Raw genomic sequence first — 21,464 nt, 5'->3', positions numbered from 1 at the left:
TTAAAAAGTGTTGTGCTTTGTTCAGATGCAGTTTTCTGAACCCTTTTAGACCGAAGAAGAAAACCATGTATGTAATACACACTTTAATATGGTGTCTGTGGTATAGATGCAGGTATTTTAATTTTCTTTCTTAAGGGAAACCGTGACATAAATCCCATAACCTGCCATGTTGTTTGATGTAGAGTTATGAAAATGCCTTTAAACCCTGGGATGATGGTTGTTGATGTAAACCATCCCTTTGCTCCAGCGCCTCTAACTGACCCATGCCAATTTCCATTAAAAGCCCTTAAGCTCTGACCTGAGTTTGACCCCGGCAGGAAATCACAAAACCAATCTCAGAGTGAGATTCATACTGCGTCTCCAACGCCCCATCACCACCATCACCCCCTCCCCCTTTATTACAGATGTAGCTACACAAATCTGAAGATGTTTGTGCAGAGTGCGGCGATTTTAAGATTCACTCTGATATTTGTGAGCGTCCTGCAGCCGTACGGAGAGAAACCGGGAGCCTTCTCTGCAGCCGTGGTGCATAGACCCAGCGGCTGTCACCTGTAATGAATCACTAGCTCTCAGCATCATGTCTGCGCAGCTTGATAAGACCCTCTACTTTCAGCGTATCTGTCCCATCACCACAAACACAGCAGCGGCTTCCTCTCTCTCTGCCGGCGCTCTTTCTTTTTTTGCTGCTCCCTCATCAAACAATCGCACTCCTCTCCTTCCTCCGACCGCACGCATTAGCATTTTTATTAGCACATTGAGAGTAAAGTGGATTATTTACTGGCCTGACAACGTCTATCCACCACCACCTCCACCTCTTTTTCCTTTATGCTGAGGTGAAAAAGAGAAACGAGCCGCAACTTCCTGCAGTAGTAGAATACACTTTAAAAGGAGGGCTGCGAGGTCAACTGCTGCTCAGATATATTTTATTCAGAGACAATGAAGCAGTGATTATTAGATGCCAGTCAGTAGATAAATTAAATGCAAACACTAAAAGTAACTGAAGTAACTTAATCTATTCTGGTTTGTTATCTGCTGCTGATCCGGCCTCTGGACTTTTTATAGTATTAGAGTCAAACCCAGTCCCGGTGCAGTCAGAGCAGAGTGCAGCTCATGTACGGTGTGTGGACTGTACTCACAGTCTTGAGCCAAGTCCAACTAATCGATCCCAGTTGTGCTATTTATATAGACATACATTTAATGTGTCCTCTCAGGGGTCTGTCGATAGAATAACTGAACCACTTTCAGCTGCTGTTGCACTCAGAGAGCACCACTTAACGCCTTCTGTCCACAAACACACCTGCAGGAGAATTATCACCTGCAGCTACGTGTTTGGCGTTACAACCCTCCGCTAGGGGAGAGAGGGTTGAGAACATTGACCAATCAGGACAAAGAGATTGGTTTAAAGTTGTTTACTGATTATTCAGCAAGTGATTATAATAACCAAGAATTTAACACGTTACAATAATTTACAATACAAAAGGAAACGAAAAGTGAACAGGAACCCTGCCAAAGCCGTATAAGGTAAATCAAACAAAAGAACAAACAAAAGAACACACCTGATTACGGCAACAGGTGGAATAAAACAGGCCACTAAATAATCGGCCGGTGGAAGGTGAAATACATACAATGCAACACTTTTCTATACGGATAAACTAACACAAATAGTACCAGAACGAAAAATCACAACCACGAGGTTGGAATTACATACTAAGACTTTCTTACTACCGAAACAAAAAGGGGCCGCGTACCAAAAGGGTTCACACAGAAGCGGTTTCCACAAAACAAGTTACAAATGAACGTACAAATGAGGCGAAACTCAATTAACCAGTTCTTACTATTCCACACAACAAGCAAGCAATCAAATAAGCTATGCCAGAGAGAGAGAGGGGGAGAGAACTCATGCCAAACAGGGCTCCAAGTCTTTTCCCGTCGGTGTGTCGTTTCCGTCGCTTTTTCAATGGGCTTCCTGAAGTGCAGCCTGGTGATTGGTTGAGGAGCAACCCAATCACGCAGCGTCAGGTCTTCAGTCCCCCAATCCATGCAGCTCCAGCTCAGCCTGGTCAGTGTCCATTCATTAGGTTCACACATACAATCCACAACTCATACAAACGGCCCGGGGGCCGTAACATTTGGTTTGATTTTTATGATGCATTCATTTCTGCTGTGATTCACTCTCACTGCTCTCATCAAGCACATCGAGGGAGTTGGGTTTGACGCAGAGAGTTCTTGTTCTCCGAGTCTTGCAGTGTTGGGTGAATGCATGAATGAGTATGAGAGCAGTCTGTCTCCAAAGTGTGAAATGTGTTTTATTCACACTAACAAACATTCGGCTCCAGATGGCTGCAACTGTTTACATGTCTCTCTCTGTCTTCAGGTAGCATCGTGTACCTGGGGATGATGTTCGGAGCCTTCTTTTGGGGCGGCCTGTCAGATAAGGTTGGCCGTAGACAGTGCCTGCTGATCGCCATGTCTGTCAACGGATTCTTCGCCTTCCTGTCCTCCTTCGTCCAAGGATACAGTATGTTCCTGCTCTGCCGCATGGTGTCTGGCTTTGGGTGAGTTTGTTTAACCTCTTATTTCTTCTACTGCTATTTTCCTCTCCTCTCCTCTCCTCTCCTCTCCTCCTCTCCTCCTCTCTCCTCCTCTCCTCTCCTCTCCTCTCTCCTCCTCTCTCCTCCTCTTCTCCTCTCCTCCTCTCCTCCTCTCTCCTCCTCTCCTCTCCTCTCCTCCTCTCCTCCTCTCCTCCTCTCCTCCTCTCTCCTCCTCTCCTCTCCTCTCTCCTCCTCTCTCCTCCTCTTCTCCTCTCCTCCTCTCTCCTCTCCTCTCCTCTCCTCTCCTCTCCTCTCCTCTCCTCTCCTCTCTCCTCTCCTCTCTCCTCTCCTCTCCTCTCCTCTCCTCTCCTCTCCTCTCCTCTCCTCTCCTCTCCTCGTTTCTGCAAAACAGAAGTGTTTGCAGAAACGAGCCAAGCACAGTAAATGAACATCTGTGCTCTTTAGTGTCAGCGTTGTCTGCTTGGCTGCCCACGTCTTTGATAAATGACAAGCGCTCACATCCCAGTGATCTGATCCTTTTTTTTTTAGGCAGTTCGGAGGTCAAACTGATGAAACTCTGTATTTATTTCAAGCTGAACATACCTCCATGTAATCCAGGTGGGCAGGTGTCCACCTGATTTTCACTCACACTCACTTGCATTTAATCAGAGTTGTATCACCGACCATATAAGCCTCTGTGTGTAGCTTAGTCTAAAAACCAGCTTTTCAAATTTTAATTAGCAGCGTTAGCTTTTATTTCATCACCTCTGTGTGCAGAAGCAGGTTTATTGTGTGGGAGAATATTTATTTATGGTAATACATATGTAAAATGTGCCGAGCTGCGGTGGCATTTGTGAGAGTGTAACAGATTCTGTGAGAAATACGAGCGGGCATTAAGTGCTGTTGCCAGTTTGAGAAGATACTGCTGCTTTCATTAAGCTTTTTCTTACCTCATTAACTTTGCAACCGTCTTAGCAAATCGGAAAGGGACAAGAAGAAGGAGATGCAGTCAAATTACACAGATATATTAACGCTAGAAGCTACGATCCAGTGAAAAGCAGGCTAAGCATTGATTGTTTTCAGCTTCAGGTGTGTTGGACTGTGCAAATATTGACGTCTTTGTTAGGAAACGGATACAATGTGTGATGAAAGCACATGGATAGAGACCAACATGGGAGACGTCAAGATCTGTAAAGCAGCAGAGGGCAGGATGGAAAGAAAACTTCAACCGAGAGTCCGGAATACAGCTTTAGAAACACGTGACGGATGATTGATAAGTTTGTGGCCTTCGGAAGTTACCAGTAACTTTAGTAACTGCACATGCATGTGACAACAGCCACTGACTTATCAATCATCCCATCCTACAGATCATTACCTTCTTGCAGATTGCAGCTTCATGCTAAGCTGCTATAGCTAGATGTTGGCACATAACATGTATGTAAATGTTGTTGCTCTTTGATTAGCTCCTGATGAAGAGCACACCATGGTAAAACGACGGAGTGTGTGTCAGAGGGCGTTTGTCCTGCAGTCTCTTCTGGTTTTACTCACTTTGCCATTTAGCTTTTTCTTCTTCTGCGGCCGTGAAACGAAGCGGAGCAGCGAGAGTCAGTGCAGCCACAGATGGGCTCCGGCTGACTCTGTTCACACCTCACTTTCAGTGCTGCACAGATCTACCACATGAACTGCAGACATAATGTTGCATTAACATTAGTGTGGGTAATGTGAGGCTCTGTCACTATAATGAAAAGCCTCTGTTCCCGGTGCTGTAATGTAACGGATGCATCAACGACTGTAATATCCTGTGCTGCTGCTTTTTCTCTGTCTCTGGTCAGAGTGTGGTGCAGTGGTTTGTGATGCTTCCCTGTTCATCACTGACTCAAACTGTTTAACCTCTGACTCTGTTTTACATGTTCAGAAATGTCTTTAATGTAAGACACATGTCTTCTTCCACGGCACGCTGTGTTTGCAGGATCGGCGGAGCCGTACCGATCGTGTTCTCGTACTTTGCGGAGGTTTTGGCTCGGGAGAAGAGAGGGGAGCATCTGAGCTGGCTGTGCATGTTCTGGATGATCGGAGGAATCTACGCCTCGGCCATGGCATGGGCCATTATCCCGCACTACGGTGAGTGACCGATTAACCCTTTGATGGCAGGCATGGTGGTCCACAGGTGTGGACTGGAGTGTTGTCCTGGTAGAGGAACACTCCTTTTGGTGTTGATTTTTGTGCCAGAGATCAGTGTAGTCAGCCTCCTGTGATAGGACCGCCAGCAGCACTAACCCTTCAGAGGCCAGAAAACCTCACATGGACCTATTTTATTAGTGTTTCCACTGTTTGGGTTGTTCTTTGGTCTTTGGTTGGAAGCGCTGGACCCAAATCTCATCCATGGTTACAAAGTGCTGCAGAAATCTCTCAGAATCAGCTTCCAAAACACCAGGTGGGCCTTGTTCTCCAGGGGTCAAAACCAGATGTATACATACAGGTAGAATGACCCTGAGTGGCGTGCTGAGCTGAAAGACACGTTAGGAGGACATGTGAGACTTTTAGAGCTCCTGATGTTGTTGCATCATCGTGCATTTGCAGTTTTTTCATCCAGTGAAGTGGTTATCCTCCTGCATTTCTCCTTGCTCTTTGGTCAGGTGGGCGAGGTCAGCCCATTGGAACTGACATTCAGAAGGAATTCTAGCTCTACACATAAGTAATCATACACATAGTTCACTCTTTATGCTGTTTCTTGGCCGCTCTATACATAAGAAGACAGTGTAGTGTATGCTGTAAAAGATAAAGGCAGATAAAATGAGATAGAAGATACAGAGAAGCTGATTTTGCAGCTTGTGAAGTAAGGACATCGGCTCCAGTGGCCCATGCAGGTTCTGAAGTGGAGAAGCTTCCCGCTGTCAGGAGTCACTCGCATCAGTGGCCTGAACATTACTGCAAATAGAGACGATAAAGTTTGACTTGGCAGTATTGTTCTGCCTCCCCTGCTGCCTCTCCCCCCCAAGTGGAGGCAGAGGGCTTAATTTAGACATGAAGACCCTCCAGGGGTGCAAACACTGAGCAGTGCAGGCAGCAACAAAGCAGATGAAGGGGGAAAACACGTTGTTTGTAATATACACTCTAATTGTCACATTATAAGGATTACATATGCATAATCAATAGTTTTGTTCAAGTGTCTGCGGCGCTGCAGGATAACAGAAAGAGGAGGACAAAACCAAATCAATCTGGTATGAAGGACACAAAAAAGAGGAGAGAGATTAGGAGGACCAGGAGGGAAGGAGAGGTGGAGAGGTGGAGGGTGCACCTGATTTATGTGGCCTGTGTCGGGGATAATCGAAGGGTGAGGGGAGGCAGCGGAGGGCCAGAGGGAGGCGGAGAGAGAAAACAAAGGCACCGAGCACTAAAGGAGCGGAGGATGGTTTGGGTTCTGTTTTCAGGGCAGCGATGATCAGAGGTAATGACTCTTCAGGACGCCGTCTCTGCAGGACGCCGTCTCTGTAACTCTATAACGTGGAGACAGCAGGTTGATTAAGTGCCTCTGCAGAGCGGAGTTCTTATCTGGAACAGCCCAACAGCATGCAAAGAAAAGCAGTAATCTGACTCCCAAAGATAATGAGTTCAAATGAAGTTAAAAACATTTGAAGATTATCAACAGAATCTGCAGACGTATCAGCTACGACCTTCTGCCAACGATGAATGCATGCAGCAGAGATAGCTTCTAAAGTTAGCATGCTAACCAGCTAGTGCTAACCAAGATGCTATATGGAGTTAATGTAACGTGTAGGCAGCTACAGAAGGTTTGCACAGACGCCACTTCCCCACAGGAACACTCCGCCTCACTCCGAGTGGCAAAAAATAACATGGCCGCCTTCAATAGAAACTATGAAATGTGTTTTTGGTGTCACTATTCATTCCACTGTTTCCTTATCGCTGCATTTTGAACAATATATTCATACCGGTCACCTTAAAAAGTGAATTTGCGCTGTTACTTTTACTCTTTTTATCTGTTTTATATTTATTTAGATATATTTTAAGCATGTCTTTTTTTCATTCCATGTGCCTTCAGCCAAAAAAAAAATCATGTGGAAGGTTTGGTGTGTCCATGGAGTCTTAATGTTGGAGCTTCCATCTTTAAGCATCCAAACTTTATTAGTAAAAGTGTGAGAGGCTCATAATTGAGGTCAATTGATTAGACGCCAGCATTTGAACGCATTTTGTTTCTCTGTGATGCAGCGGTGCGTAGGTAATGGGTTCCGCCGCAGTGCTCTTTGCATTGACTGGTGGACAAAGACCCAGATAACTCTGTGTGTGTGTGTGTGTATGTGTGTGTGTGTCATTTAGTGTCTTGTGTGATACAGTAAAATGGCTACCTTTACTAGGTTTGTCTGTGTTTTTATGCACGCACCCTTGCTTTAAAATTTGTGTCACGGCACTGAACAGTGGCCAAGGACAGTGTGTGAGTGTGTGTGTGAGTGTGTATATATGTGTATATCTGTGTGTGTTAGCAGCGCTCACTTACTGTAGAGCAGGGACATAAATCTTGCTGAGTATCTGAATCAGTCAGCCATCCCCTCCAGTCCATTATAGCTATAATCCCCTTAATGAGGTTTGTACTGGTACAGGCTGGAGCAAACACACACACACACACACACACACACGCACACAGATTTGGCTACATGAAAGATATTCAGACAGGGTGGTCCCCAAACATGTTGTTACAGCTTTGTGATGATCAATGAGAATTTTTCTGCCAATTTATGATGTCGTTTTAATTAAATGTGGAATTTATTTCCTCTGCATGAAGCATGGATACAGTTGTGAAGGCCATTTGTAAATCTCCTTTAAAAATAGAATCTAATAATGAAGTGAGGAGTCAGTGAAGTGCACATGCACAGTGTGCAGCAGCAGCAGCAGAGGGGACGCTGTTGACCTGCAGGTTAATGAATTTAACCCAGTCATGGCGGAGAAACATCGCAACGCTCAGACCTACAGCAGGTCGTGACGCTGCGCCTCAGCATTGATCCGTGCTCTCTCTCTCTGTGCAGGCTGGAGCTTCAGCATGGGCTCGGCCTACCAGTTCCACAGCTGGCGAGTGTTCGTGGTGGTGTGTGCGCTGCCGTGCGTCTCTGCAGTGGTCGCGCTCACGTTTATGCCCGAGAGCCCTCGCTTCTACCTGGAGGTAAAAAAAAAAAAAAAAAAAATGAATACAGCAGCTTTCTTTTAACCCTTTAAGCCCAATATTTAAATGACTAAACACTACACCATCACTGCTTGAATAATGAGATTTCCAATTGTCCTTAAATGCATCGTATTTTGTGTTGGGTAGCTTGAAAATCATTAAAATGTTACAAATACAGCGGTTAAACTAACAAGATTCTGTAAAAAATGAAAAATTCTATATTTTTTAACGCAACTAGGAAGCCATGATTGATTCACCTGCAACCAGCAGTCACATGACTATAATTCAGCAAACGTTTGTCTGCAGCTCACAGTGACTGTAGTTCAGAGGTTTAGAAGACAGGTTCTGGAAACAGGACAAAATTCAGACAGTTGTAGGCTTGAAAAAAAACTGCAGTAAAAGTTGTACTAAGTACAAATAAATAAAGAGTATGATCAATATGTTGATCTTGTAGATGGGTAAACACGACGAGGCCTGGATGGTGCTCAAACACATCCACGACACCAACATGCGCGCCCGCGGAGAGCCCGAGCGAGTCTTCACTGTGAGTACACACACACACACACACACCGCCGGCCGTCCTGCTGTGCTGCAGTGCTGTCAGCAGGTGACAGATCAGTGTCTCCCCCTGCAGGTGAACAGGATAAAGATCCCCAAGCAGCTGGACGAGCTGGTGGAGATGCAGAATGAGTCAGCCAACCCGGTGCTCAAGGTCCTCTTCAAGATCAAGGCCGAGCTCAGAGGAGTAGGAAGCTCTCTTCTCTCATCCTGAGTTTGTTTCATGGTGATTTTTTTATGGTTTTAATTCATCTTATTTCCTTTTTTAATAGATTTGGTTGACTTTTATGAAATGTTTCAACTACCCAGTGAAGGACAACACAATCAAACTGGCTGCAGTCTGGTTTACTCTGTCGTTCGGGTAAGAGGTCGCCTCCAGCTCGTCCACACTCCTCTGTGGGATTATTACACGTTTAAATCACAATAAATGAAGATGTTTCTACAGTCAGGATTCAGCAGATGAAATTAGATTTCATTTCTAAGTGTATTTGTGTGTTGCTCTGTGCAGGTACTACGGCCTGTCTGTCTGGTTCCCGGACGTCATCAAGCACCTTCAGGCTGACGAGTACGCCTCCAGGGTGAAGATCCACAACAACGAGCGCATCGAAGACTTCACCTTCAACTTCACGCTGGAGAACCAGATCCACAGAAACGGGCTCTTCCTGAACGACAGGTACACCGTGAGTTAAAACAGACCTCTGTGAGCCTCCGTGTGGTGGTCGCAGCGTCCTGTGGTGGGACGGCAGCGCTGCAGGTAATATTAATCCTGCCTCCGTTATCTGCAGCAACGGCAGGAAATTAGAAGTGTTATCTGTCACACACACACACTCACACACACTCCTCCTCGTTATGATTCGCACTTACACAAAGGCCAGAGAGACGACACGGTGACGGGCTGCTTTTGTTGTTCTTCATTCTCTGAGTGTTTATTAACAGATTAGATCATGACACAGCAACACGCAGCCGATCGCACGGATAACGGACAGTAAGTCCTGTCATGTTGGAGGCGCTGAGGAGAGGACAGGATGCTCTGTCACATGACTGAAAACAGACAACTTCAGTAAAAGCAGCCACAACATTAAAGCCACCGACCGCTCTTGTCTCCCTCCTGGTGCTGAAGACACACAGTGTGTGTGGGTCTGGGTCTTCAGTGCACTAAGGGAACTAAAGCTGGGCGATGTTGGTCGATCCCTTTTAGAAAACTGAGATTTTTTTTATCTCTACTTCTTCAAAAAGATGCAAAGAAACGCCACTGATGTTGTGAAAATAACCCGAGCTCACTGTGAAGTAGTTTTCACAACAATGGCGCCACCCACAGGTGATCTATTAACCATGCTGCAGTTTAATGGACACTTATGAGGAAACTTATGTTGAAACATCCGATCATCTGATTCATCATCTGATTGATCTCTCAGGTGTGTGCGCATCGCTTAGAAACACACTAATCCTGCTCCTGATCTGCCACCTCTCCCTCCAGGTTCATCAGCATGAAGTTTAAGTCGGTCACATTCATCGACTCGTCTTTCCTCAATTGCTATTTCGAGGACGTCTCCTCCGTCGGCTCCTTCTTTAAAAACTGCACCTTCGTGGACTCCTTCTTCTACAACACGGGTGAGTCGTTCGAGTATTTCCCCGCAGGCGCCGCCTCACACATAACGTCTCACTCAGTGGCAGTTCATTTCACGTCTGATGTCCGAGCTTCAGGCCTTCGGAGGAGAGAGAGAGAATGCCTCTGAGCGTTTATGGCTTCACTTCATGCCGTTAAATTACTGCCTAACCCTGCTGCTCTCTGTGCAGACGGCCTTTTAACAAAGAGAGGAGCCACACTCAGACTCCTTTTGTACTGAAAGCTGGTTAATTCATAGCAAAAGATTTAGTTTTAGTTTTGATAAATAAATGAGAACCTCAGCGTCAGCATCCACACAAAAAAATAAAAAGTGCAGTCCAATCAGGAGCAGGAAGGAGAGGCTGAATCAGACCCTGTGGGAGCGAACGCCTCCCTCCAGCACTCAGGAAAGAGCTGAACATGGAAACAGTGAGGGCACGCCATTTTGGCTGCGAAGGCCCCATGGGAAATGAAGTCTCTTTGCCCCCAGCTATGTGCCTCTGGATCACAGAGGATGGAGGAGGAGGAGGAGGAGGAGCCTCTAAACTCAGTGTGAGCTCTCTGTCATTTACAGATATCGATGATGCTAAGCTAACCAACTCCAGGGTGATCAACAGCTCCTTCCACCACAACAAGACGGGCTGTCAGATGACCTTCGACGACGATTACAGCGCCTACTGGGTCTATTTCGTCAACTTCCTGGGAACGCTGGCCGTGCTGCCCGGAAACATCGTCTCTGCCCTCCTGATGGACAAAATCGGACGCCTCAGCATGTTAGGTAAGACGTGACGTCCCCGCCCGACCCCGGGAGGACCTGCTCCGACTCCTTTTAAATGTCATACCTTGTTGTGATGTGACGTCGGCGACCTCTGAACCGGGTTATTTTTGGTCCCGCAGGAGGCTCCATGGTGCTGTCGGGCATCAGCTGCTTCTTCCTCTGGTTCGGCACCAGTGAGTCGATGATGATCTTCATGCTGTGTCTCTACAACGGCCTCAGCATCTCCGCTTGGAACTCGCTGGATGTGGTCACCACCGAGCTGTACCCGACAGACAGGAGGTGAGAGCTGCACTCACAGCGTCATGTTCACCTACTGCTCCTAAATGTCTCACCTCAGACTGACTTTGGCCCCGTTCACACTGGAGAAAGTCAGTCCAGCTAGAGTCCGGGTTAACTCGGCTTGTTTGTTGTCCTCCAAACCACTAGGTGGCGCCTCATAATATACAGAGTCCGTTCAGGCAGCGCTAGGTAGCATTTTTTTTGTCTCATGTCGCTCATTCTTTTGTTTTTTCTGGTTCAAAAAGCAGTTTATTCCTTTGTAGCCATGTGGAAATAAACTCGGGGCAAAGCTGTCGTAGTTCGACGGTTGTTTACATACGGCTTTTGTACGCGACCCGGACACTGGCCCCATGAACCGGAAGTATCACGTCTCTAGCAGGACTCGCTAGCTGCATTTGTGTTCAGACCTGAGCCAGATGTAAGCCAATCCAGCTAGATCCACCTCTAATACCCCGTTCACACTGGAGAAAAAAATCTGGCTAAAGCGGGATTCGGGCCTATCCAGATGTTTTTTTCATCGAGTGTGAACACCTCGAATCCGGCAGTATCTACTTATGCTACTTCTGGTTCACGGGTCGCTACACGGGACAAAAAAACGCACGACGCAAGCGCACACGCGGTCCTACCGCCACCTGAACGGACTCTGTATATTACGAGGCGCCACCTAGTGGTTTGGAGGACATCAAACACGCTGGATGAAGCCGGATTGAGTGCGGACACAAGTGTGTGCTAGCCAGATTTGAAAATAGGTCTGAACGCATCCAGCTTAAAGGCTGTCTGGGCTCAATCCTACTCTAGCTGGAATGACTTTCTCCAGTGTGAACGGGGCCTAAGAGGTGGACTGAAATCAATCCAGATATATCCAGATACAGCCTGAAACCCCCTCTAGCCAGATGGATTTCCTTAGTGTGAACGGGGTCTTTGTGGCTGTGATAAGGTTTCCAGAAGGTGACATTCAGGAAGTTCAGCCTCATATTCTCGTCCATAGAACAAGGACAGAATAACAATAAACAGTAATTGAGACATACAGTAAATACAGCAGACATCCTAACCTTCCTCCTCCTCCTCCTCCTCTGTTTTGTGTGTCTGCAGGGGCACAGGCTTCGGCTTCTGTAACGCCATGTGTAAGCTGGCGGCGGTGCTGGGAAACCTCATTTTTGGCTCGCTGGTTGGCATCACCAAGGCCATTCCCATCCTGCTGGCGTCGGCCGTGCTGGTTGGCGGCGGGCTGGTGGGGCTCCGACTGCCAGACACACGGGCCAACGTCCTCATGTAGACCTGAGAGCGGTGTGTGACGTTTACCAGGTATTTACTGAGTGTGCTGAATGACGTCCCGGTGGTGATTATGATCATGACAGCTGTCCTCATTCTACAGCTGTTCTGATGTTTGAGGTAAATACCTGGTAAATGAAATGAAACGCAGTTTAACGGAGCTGTGGGTGTACGGAGCAGGTTCAATATCAGAGCAGGGAGAAACAAGATGGAGGTAAAAACCCAACCCTGTAAATCCACAGCTCAGTATCTGATTCACACATGCAACACTAATGCATGTGCAAAAGCTGCAAAAGGCTTGGACTTCCAACAACCTTCCCACAGCGAAGCTTTGACATCCAAAGCTACAGCTAGCAGCCGCTTAGCCTGAAGCTGAGGGAAACAGCTAGCTGGGCTAGATGCTAATTTAAGATTTAGCTGCACGTACCTCTAAAGCTCATCAATTAACATGTTTGATTTATTCTGTCCAAAAACAGAAGTCCGTCATGACACATTTAGGTTTTAACACTACTCACAACTGAAGCTGCTAACAAGCTGCTGAAGGTCTGTACTAGCTATGTCAAGCTAGTAGTTAGCATTTAGCCTGCCAGTGAGCATCAATGACACTTTGTACCACTATCTGTCGGTCACCAAACTTTATGATGTGACGTCCGAGCAGAAGAACCAGGCTGTGTTGTGTCAGATGAAACTGTTAATCTGTGAGCTCCACGGGTCGACGGATTAGGGCGGGGCCAGGCTAGCGTTCCCCTCAGCTTCATCAGGCTAAGCCCACAGACAGACGTAGGTCAGAGAGTAGCATCATTCCATCAAACCTCCTCATTCAGCTCAGCCACAGAATGAAGGGGTTAATAAAGTGTGTTTGTTTTTGCTGCAGCTGTTCCACCACAGGTTGATGATTTTTAAGCCTTTTGCTGCATTGTGCACGAATGATAAGGCCATAGAAAAAAAATCAATAACGACGTCGTAGTTTAGTCCGAACTTCAGCAGCTACATTTCTAACGTGAGAAGAAGTTTACATTTTCTGCTTTTTACAGTCCGAGATTTTTGGGATTGAACCTTTGTGTCTGAATGCTTCCTCTCTCTCTCTCTCTCTCTCTCTTCCTCCCTCTCTCTCCCCCCTCTCTCTCTCTCTCTCTCTCTCTCCCCCCTCTCTCTCTCTCTCTGTCTCTCACCCCCTCTCTCCCCCCCCTCTCTCTCTCTTCCTCCCTCTCTCTCCCCCTCTCTCTCTTCCTCCCTCTCTCTCCCCCTCTCTCTCTCTCTGTCTCTCTCCCCCTCTCTCTCTCTCTCTCTCTCTCTCCCTCTCTCCCTCTCTCTCTCTCTGAGCTCACCATGAAGGGCTTCGCTCTGTTTGTTGTTTCTCTCCTCATGGTGTCTCTGTTTACCTCCTGCTGCCTGTTCGCTGCTGCTCCTCCAAAACTCGAGGCCTTTCTGGGATATCGTGCCTCTCTCTCCCTCTCCCTCCCCCCCTCTCTCTCCCTCCCTCTCTCTCTCTCTCTCAGCTTTGCTGCTCTGTCCTGCTTTATTTTGCGTCCTCTTAACACTCCAGAGTGTGTATGTATGCATGAATGTGTGATGAGTGTGTATCTCCTCCAGTATTTTCTTTCTTCATGTTACCAAGGAGACAAAATATATTTGATTCATGTGATAAACTGAAATATAAAGCCATGTGTAAAGGGTCAGTTCACCCAAATTACAAAAAAACAATGATGGACACTTCAGCATGCTCACAGTGTTGACATGTACATTGTCTGTTTTACTTTACTTTTGCTGTTGATGTATGAGTACACTGGTCCTTCAATGGACATCATCATCACGATCAGTGGCAGCCATGTTGGCTACATCGCCAAATGTGACCGTCTGTAAAACGCAGCAGCTAGCGTTAGCTAAGTAGATTAGCCAGTCAGTTGTTGCCTTAAAACAGCACTACTCTAAAAAAAAACATAAAAGTTTGCAGAGTATGCTAACGCAAGAATCACAAACACATTTAGCGTAGCATGTTAGCAGTCGCTAAGTAGCACTACACACAAACATCCAGCAGATTCTCGATTATTGCTCATTTTCAGTCACCAGTATCAGAACAATCGAGAAGAAAGCTGTGTGGCGCCCCCATGTGTTCGAAATGCGTATTTACAGTTCTTCCCAGGGTGGCACGAGAGAACCTTCTTTTTTTTGTGCTTTGGGTGAGCAGACTCTTTTGAACCTCTTCTGAATGGAACTCTTGCTGCTACAACGCATTTGTAAAATAACCGACCTGTACCGTGTCTCATCAGCTTTCTCTTCAGAGGTCTTTTTTATGAATGAACCGCAGCTTTTCCTGTGTTTGGTGCTTTCTCTCCGTCTGCTCCTCTGAACCCTGCGCCCGCACACAGCCGTCTCCTGCATGTTTGTTACTCTGTCGTGTGTGCTTCCTCCATGTGCGCTGGACTTCCCGGGTCTAAGGTGAATGTATGTGTCGTCAGAGTCGTCGTGAGCAGCTGTTGGTTGTTCTGAGTTGACCTGTGATGAGGCGCTCTGCTGTGGAGCTGTGTGTAGAACTCCTACCTGATTTATTTTGATAAGAAAAGGCTCGCAGTGTAAACGTGTTGAATAAAGAGTGTCATTTGAACAGCCGTGCTGCTCTCTGTTGCTTTTTACACTTTTTTACCAGCAGATGGCGCCATTTATACAGAATTAACTCCTCCTGTATGAGCAGCTCACACAGGCAGTGATGGGGTTTCATGACTCTTCAGTGAGTCACTCCGAAATATGAAATATGAAGAAACTGGTAAAAACTGCAGTTCTTTGAGCGGCCACAAGAGGCGCCAAATGCAATCCCCATAGACAACCATATTATAATGTCAATCTTTACAGCAGTGTTATCTTCCCTCGCTGGGTTAATGGGGAGCCGTCTCTGAGAAGCCATTTTCAGTGGCCGCCGCCACGTGGACGCCATCACGGTCACAGAGCTGGAGCGGGTTAGCGTGGACACAGGAAGCTCGCGCCTATAATTATGTGACCTTTTAGGTCTTAATGTAATGAACTCATGGTCGTATTGTAGAGAGCTGTCACCGTGGCAACCGAGACTCAAACCAAAGTAAAGATAGTGACCACAGCGCGTCGCTACGTTCAGCATCGTGGACCATGTGACGGGATGGGTACGACGGAAAGTACCAGAACTGCTGTTTGACGCAGTTTAAAGTTTCTAAAATAATGTTTCTATTCTAGCCGCGCTGTTTCTGTTTGTGATGTTATCAGGAACACGTCTGCTGTCTATAAATAAGGAGCTCTGAATAAACGTGTCAATCAGCTGACAGGAAACACTCAGAGGAGTCACTGGAGGAAGCAAGCCGTCCTCTGGGAGGTCGACATGAGTTTAATGACAGCCAGACAGCATGACTTTATATGAGATGATGTCATCTTCCCAAACTTTAAAAGTTAAAATGAAATTAATATGAAAACATTTACACATTTTTCTTCACACACATATTTTCTCTCTCATACAAAAATAAAGTTAATAATAATCATTGATAATCCTCAGAACCCCACGTTTTCTTTAAAGAAATGAACTAAAATATCACACACTTTCTGCTGGTCCTTGAATGCATCATGTTAAACAATCTTTAATGGCCAAATCGCAAAAAATAAACCATTCATGTTCCCAAGATACCGTAAAAAAACAATAAATTCTGCCCCCCTCTGTGCACCCAGGAAGCCATGACGGACTCACATGTGACCAGCAGTCACATGACCAAACATCAGTGAGTATTTGGCTGATGTGCAGGTTTTAAGATCTGTTTCTTTAAAGTCATTTAAAGCTTTAAGCAGTGACAGTAAGGGTTAAAAAACTTGTACCTAATCTGATTTTCTGTTTGGATTCCAGCCAAAGAGAATGTTTTCCTCCTCAGACTGAGGTGACCTGCTGCAACACGCAGGATTCCTCCTCAGACCGATAAGCTGAGCGTCTTCCCTTTGAAAGTCAGGACGCGCAGCCGTCGGCCTGTAGACCTGGACATGCAGAGGTACAGGAAAGGGTCCAGGCAGGCGTGCAGGCAGCACAGACACACCGCCACGTTGAAGTAGACGTACAGACCCTCTGTCCCGCCCACAAACAGGTGCACGTAGTGCAGGAAGTGCAGGACTCCTGCAGGCAGGAAGCACAGCAGGAAGATGGCGAACACCAGCGAGCTGCTCTTTATGTACATGGCCCAGTCGTAGTGTGACGCGCTGAGCTCTCTGATGACCTTGGTGAAGCACACGGCCGAGACCAGCAGGGGCGCCAGGAGGCACAGGACGTTCAGGACCAGGGTGTAGTAGAGCAGGAACCTGTGGGAGTCCTGGTCTGCGGGCAGCACATCATGGCAGGTGGTGATGTTCAGCTCGGGGACCCAGTAGGTCTGACGGACCAGGAGCTCGGGGAGGACGGCGGTGCCGAATACCCCCCACACGGCCAGGCTGGCGCACACCGTGCACGTCCTCTTGGGCAAACCTTTGTACATGAAGGGGTGCACCGCAGCCAGGTAGCGCTTGATGCTGATGCAACCCAGAGTCAGGGCCGAGCAGTACAGGTTGCCATAGAAACAGGCCGTGACCACCCGGCAGGCGGTCTCTCCGAGCACCCAGTGGTTTCCATGGAGATGGTAGTGAGCCTTGAAGAGGAGGGAGAGGAGGAGGAGGAGGTCTGAGACGGCCAGGCTGCAGTACAGGATGGAGGAGGACACCTTTCTGATTTTGGTCACCAGCAGGGACAGGATGGCGATGTTGGCCGGGATCCCGACGGTGACCACCAACAGGTAAATAACGGGGATGACCAGGGTGCTGAGGGCGCCACTGAGGTAGCCCGCAGTGCCGTCCCAGTGTAGGTTCAGCCTCGGAGATGACGCAGGCGTCCCATTTATGGGTGGGGTCTCGGTGATGGGGTGTCCCGAAAATATTCTGGGGTTTGGTTCCACTTCTTTAACAGAAACTAGAAAACACAACAAAACTACATTTATAACGTGTTGGTCCACAGTCCTGAACATATTTAACCCACTCTGATGGTCTGAGGCTTTTATTTTGAAAACCACTAGACACACTCATCACAACATGTAATACAATAAAATAATAATATACATTATACAATGTATAAAATAGCTAACAAGCTAGCTAAAAAAAAGTTACGTTGAATTTCTATTCTATTCTATTTCTAAGTTTACCAACATTCAGGCTTTCACACATACCAAACGTTTGTAGTTCTTAAATGTTTGAAAGTTTACCAACATTCAAGTAGATATTACTGTTCAGAAACAGTGACAAACAAAGTTTGTTTATTAGCGAGCTAGCTTTGCCACACAGCCAAAGGTTTGTAGTTCACTTTGTTGTGAATTGTGTAGCCTTTGGTTGTTAGCAGCTAGCTACTCTGCTAATGATTACCGTATTTTCACGACTATAAGGCGCACCTAGAAGTCTAAAAATTTCTCAAAAGTCGGCCGTGCGCCTTATAATGCGGTGCGCCTTGTGTATGGGTTGAGTACCAGACACGGGGACGTGATACGTAAACTACGTACGCTGGCAGCAATTCACCAATCAGCTGAACAACTACAACTACGGACCCCCGACGACGGCACCAGTGAAGAGACTTGCTTACGACGCGCAATTCAAGCTGCAGGCGATCAGTTTTGCGGTTGCAAAGGGAAATAGAGCAGCTGCGAGGGAATTCGGCATCAATGAATCGATGGTTCGTAAGTGGAGGAAGCAGGAAGACGAACTGCGGCTATAAGGTCGTCTCCCTGCCTGTCAGTGCAACACCAGGATGGAAGTAGTCAGCTGGCTGTATGTTGATAGTTAAACTAAATATTTGACGTTTTTCATTTGAATAATTCTAAATAAGTAAGATTATATTGTATTATATAATACTTAACTTTTTTCTTTGAAAAATAGTTTTCAGTGTATGAATGTATTTTCTATGAATTAATTCAGAACATCTGTCATAATGACACATTCAGGCCTGTACACACACACACACACACACACACACACACGTTCCGAATGGTCCTCACAAACACAGTAAATAAAACAGAGGCTTCTCACCTTGTTGCTGCAGCGAGCTGCTCACACACAGCACACACACACAGGAAAAGAGCAGCTCCTCCATGTGTGATGCTGACGGACGCTCTCACTTCTGTCTGAGTGCAGCTTCGCTCTGTCACTGCTCTTCAAATGTGATGTCTCTGTGGGCGTGGTCGAGTCGGAAATACCTCCCCGAGTGTCACACTGGAAACATCTGCAACACACACACACACACACACACACACACACACACACACACACACCCCTCCTCTGGGGATTCAGATGTGCTTTTATCTATATGTGGGTGAAAAGATTTTCACAACCTGATTTTGACACTTTCAGCCCTGTGTGATGCCTTCAGGCGCAGTTTTAGTTCACACACACACAGACACACACACAGAGTGGTCTCTGTTAGGAAACGCATGCCTGGAAATGATAAGCTTGTCTCAACATGAAGACTTTTGTTGGGCCTCCTTCTGTGAGGTTTTTCACGTCATTAAAAATTCTTCTTCCTCAGCTGACCAGCTTGTTCTTGTCTCTGAGCTCAGACTTCCAGCTGATCACAGATGTGCTGTGTTTGACCTCACACTCAAGCCCACGCAGGACTCAGATGAGTCAGCCGGGGATCAGGTCCAGAGAAGGCCCTCTGCTCTGCACACACACACACACACACACACACACACACACACACTCCAGGCCGCGGCCACAGTGATGCACATCCTTCCTGTCTTCTAACGCCGCCTCTCATCTGCTTCCTGCGGCTTCTCGTTCCTGCAGCACGACACAAACTCTGCATACATACGGAGACGTGTTCACTGTTTTGTCTGATGTTGTTTGTGATGATTTTATGAGAAAAAGAATGAGCTGCCACATTCCACCACAAGAGGGCGACATGTCTCTCTAAAAACCTACAATTTGGTTTAAAACACTTGATGTACATTTTGTTTATAAAACTCTAAATAATCATTAGATCTTACCCTCCTCCCTTCCTCCCCCCTTCCTCCCCTCTTCCTCCCCCCTTCAGACACAGTTGTGATGCTTTTCCTGGACCCCCGTCACAGATGGTGCTGATAATCTGCCTCTTTGGACGGTTTCCTGTAATTTTCTGTGTACAGTAGTTACGCAAACATTCTGTAGTGTAAAACTCAGGAAGCGTCTTAAATGTATGTTAGTGGAGGAAATGTGAGGCTAACGGTGCTAACGCTGCTAACAGTGCTAAAGCTGCGTCGTGTTCTCTTCATGCTAACGCTGCTTGTTTCCTGTTTCCTTCATGTACAGAAGTGAATCATATTTAATATGTGATGAGCCTCACGTCTTATTCCTCTGATGTGTGATTTCACTCACTGTTCAAACTGGATTTCCCCTAATTACTCCCACTCCAGCTGTTTGTTTGTCCCTGTGCGTCCATTGTATGTCTGTAAAGCGTCTTTGAGTGTCCTAAAAAGCGCTATGTAAGTTTGATGTATTATTATTATTATTATTATTATTTATTCTCTGATGTGTTTTCAGAGCAGCAAATGTTAATTCCTGCTGAAGGTGGTGCTGACATGTCAGTCAGCGCCTCTGAATATCCCACAAAAACACGATTCAGAAGAACACACTAGGAATCCTGCTCCATTCTTCTTTGCTGAATCTCCAGATCTCCAGATCTCCTGGCATGAACCCAGACCCAGTCTGACTGCAGACTGCTTCAGGGTTTCTCTCAGACAGTCTTCTTCCTCCCTGACAGCATCCACAGCTCCATCCTCACAGCATCAAGCTGCCTCCGCCGTGTCTGACAGCATGAAGCGTGTTCTTTGGGTTATCGGCCTCCTTTCTGTCTCCACATGAAGTCTGGAGCCACTCGGAGCGAAGTCACCTTTTTTACCTGAACTGCCTCATCTCTTTAAAAGTGAGGTCTAAACGTGTGGATCGCCCCCTGGTGGCTGGCTGCAGCACAGCCCATAAACCCCACCGCCTCCTCCATGTTGGATAAAACCACTTACATCCAGTCAGCTCTTCTCTTGACCTGTGTGTGTGTGTGTCTGTGTCTTCTTGTTGTTGTCACGTGAACGTCACACGTGTGTGTATTTTTGTGGGAAAGCGTGTGTTTGTGGTTCCCACATCTCTCCGCGAGCGGACTGTGGTGTCGTTTCTTCTCGGCCATGCGCAGACTTCGGTGTGAGCCACACACACACACACACTTCCTGTTTCTGTTCTGCTTGTTGTATATTTACACACTCTGCAGACGTCCAGACTTTCACATCACTTTCTCCGTCCCACCACAACAAAGCAGCAGGTCTGATGAGGTCATGAGGGGTGTGAGGTCTGTCCGCCGGTCTAAACACTTCTCCCCCTCTTTTATCCTTCATTAATATGTGAGGTCCTGTCCTGATGAGACAACCGAGTCCAGAGGACTAAAAAAACGTTCATTTTTTTGTCTTCAGAAACAACAGGAAGTGAGTTCTTCTGCCTCCCTTTGCCCACCGAGTCCACTGTGATCTCACACAGGCTGTATCTTTCCTCCTCCTCCTCCTCCTCTTCCTCCTCCTCAGAGCTGGTGTTATTTCAGGAGCAGCATGACCTCTGCTTTACACACCCCGTCCAGCTGCACATCATCTCACGCCACCATGTTTTTATGGTGTGTTAACAGCAGATCATGTAGTTACCTCTTTGTGAAGAGGTCAGAGGTCGCTCCGCTCTTCCTCTGTGGACCTACACATGGTCTCGTTCTTCATGTATGGCTCCTCTGATTGGTCACAGTCCGTGGGGTCAGTCTGTGTTTGAGGCCTAGTTTGTCAAAAACTAGCTCGCTAACACAGATTAGCATGTAGCTGGTTGAAAGAGGTGATGCTTCAGGACATGTTTACATACGTCATGGCTTATTTGTTGGAAAACGTCTGTTAGCACTTCATTTGAAGATGAGAAGCGATGGCGAGAAGCCATCTTGATTCCTGTAAGCAAGTCAGAACATGTGATAAACTGTTTCCATTGTTTATGCTAAGCTAAGTCAGGAGTAGCATCGATACAATCATCTGCTATGTGCCATGAAATCAGACAAGTGGTGATGTTTATCTTCTGTGTCAGCGTTAAAAATGAAATCACAATCAGAAGCAGCTGACTTTGAGGAAACGGGTCCAGCCGCTCGGTCTGTGAGCTCAGACTCCGAGTCCCAGTGGAGGGTCTCCCCTGGATGAATGAGTCAGAGCGTTCACACCCTGTGTCCTGGCCCTCCGCCTCCCACACACACACACATCTTTCTCT

The 21,464-nt window shown here is 46.8% G+C and overlaps 2 protein-coding genes across 4 annotated transcripts in view; one reads left to right on the top strand and one right to left on the bottom strand.

Moving 5' to 3' along the window:
* Positions 1-13,349, top strand: part of LOC114443599 (synaptic vesicle glycoprotein 2C-like) — a 39,299-nt gene extending 25,950 nt beyond the window's left edge. For 2 of the 3 annotated variants that reach the window (XM_028417790.1, XM_028417789.1), the window contains exons 3-13: positions 2,375-2,555; positions 4,501-4,652; positions 7,571-7,704; positions 8,159-8,248; positions 8,339-8,449; positions 8,535-8,623; positions 8,771-8,935; positions 9,740-9,873; positions 10,443-10,646; positions 10,766-10,925; positions 12,018-12,201. In XM_028417790.1, the coding sequence (XP_028273591.1) occupies positions 2,375-2,555; positions 4,501-4,652; positions 7,571-7,704; positions 8,159-8,248; positions 8,339-8,449; positions 8,535-8,623; positions 8,771-8,935; positions 9,740-9,873; positions 10,443-10,646; positions 10,766-10,925; positions 12,018-12,201 (1,604 nt within the window). Of the gene's footprint in view, positions 1-2,374; positions 2,556-4,500; positions 4,653-7,570; positions 7,705-8,158; positions 8,249-8,338; positions 8,450-8,534; positions 8,624-8,770; positions 8,936-9,739; positions 9,874-10,442; positions 10,647-10,765; positions 10,926-12,017 lie in introns of all 3 variants that reach the window. The other variant, XM_028417791.1, reaches the window with a different exon arrangement.
* A 2,223-nt stretch (positions 13,350-15,572) lies between these two features.
* On the bottom strand, positions 15,573-18,367 carry LOC114443524 (proteinase-activated receptor 3). Its single transcript, XM_028417633.1, has 2 exons — positions 18,243-18,367; positions 15,573-17,139 (listed from the first exon to the last, which is right to left on the bottom strand). The coding sequence occupies exons 1-2, from the start codon at positions 18,304-18,306 to the stop codon at positions 16,118-16,120; spliced, it is 1,086 nt and encodes a 361-aa protein (XP_028273434.1). The 5' UTR covers positions 18,307-18,367; the 3' UTR covers positions 15,573-16,117.
* Positions 18,368-21,464: the final 3,097 nt, after the last annotated feature.

The sequence above is a fragment of the Parambassis ranga genome, chromosome 12 (genome assembly GCF_900634625.1).
Source record: "Parambassis ranga chromosome 12, fParRan2.1, whole genome shotgun sequence".
NCBI lineage: Eukaryota > Metazoa > Chordata > Actinopteri > Ambassidae > Parambassis > Parambassis ranga.
The sequence above is the reverse complement of the archived record's forward strand: the minus strand, read 5'-3'. Positions and strand labels throughout refer to the sequence as shown.

Bases quoted from the DNA above. Each gene is read 5' to 3' on its own strand.
- LOC114443524 (XM_028417633.1), bottom strand. From the start codon at position 18,306: ATGGAGGAGCTGCTCTTTTCCTGTGTGTGTGTGCTGTGTGTGAGCAGC. The intron at 17,140-18,242 runs GTGAGAAGCCTC...TGTGTTTTCTAG, and splicing joins CAGCTCGCTGCAGCAACAAG to TTTCTGTTAAAGAAGTGGAA.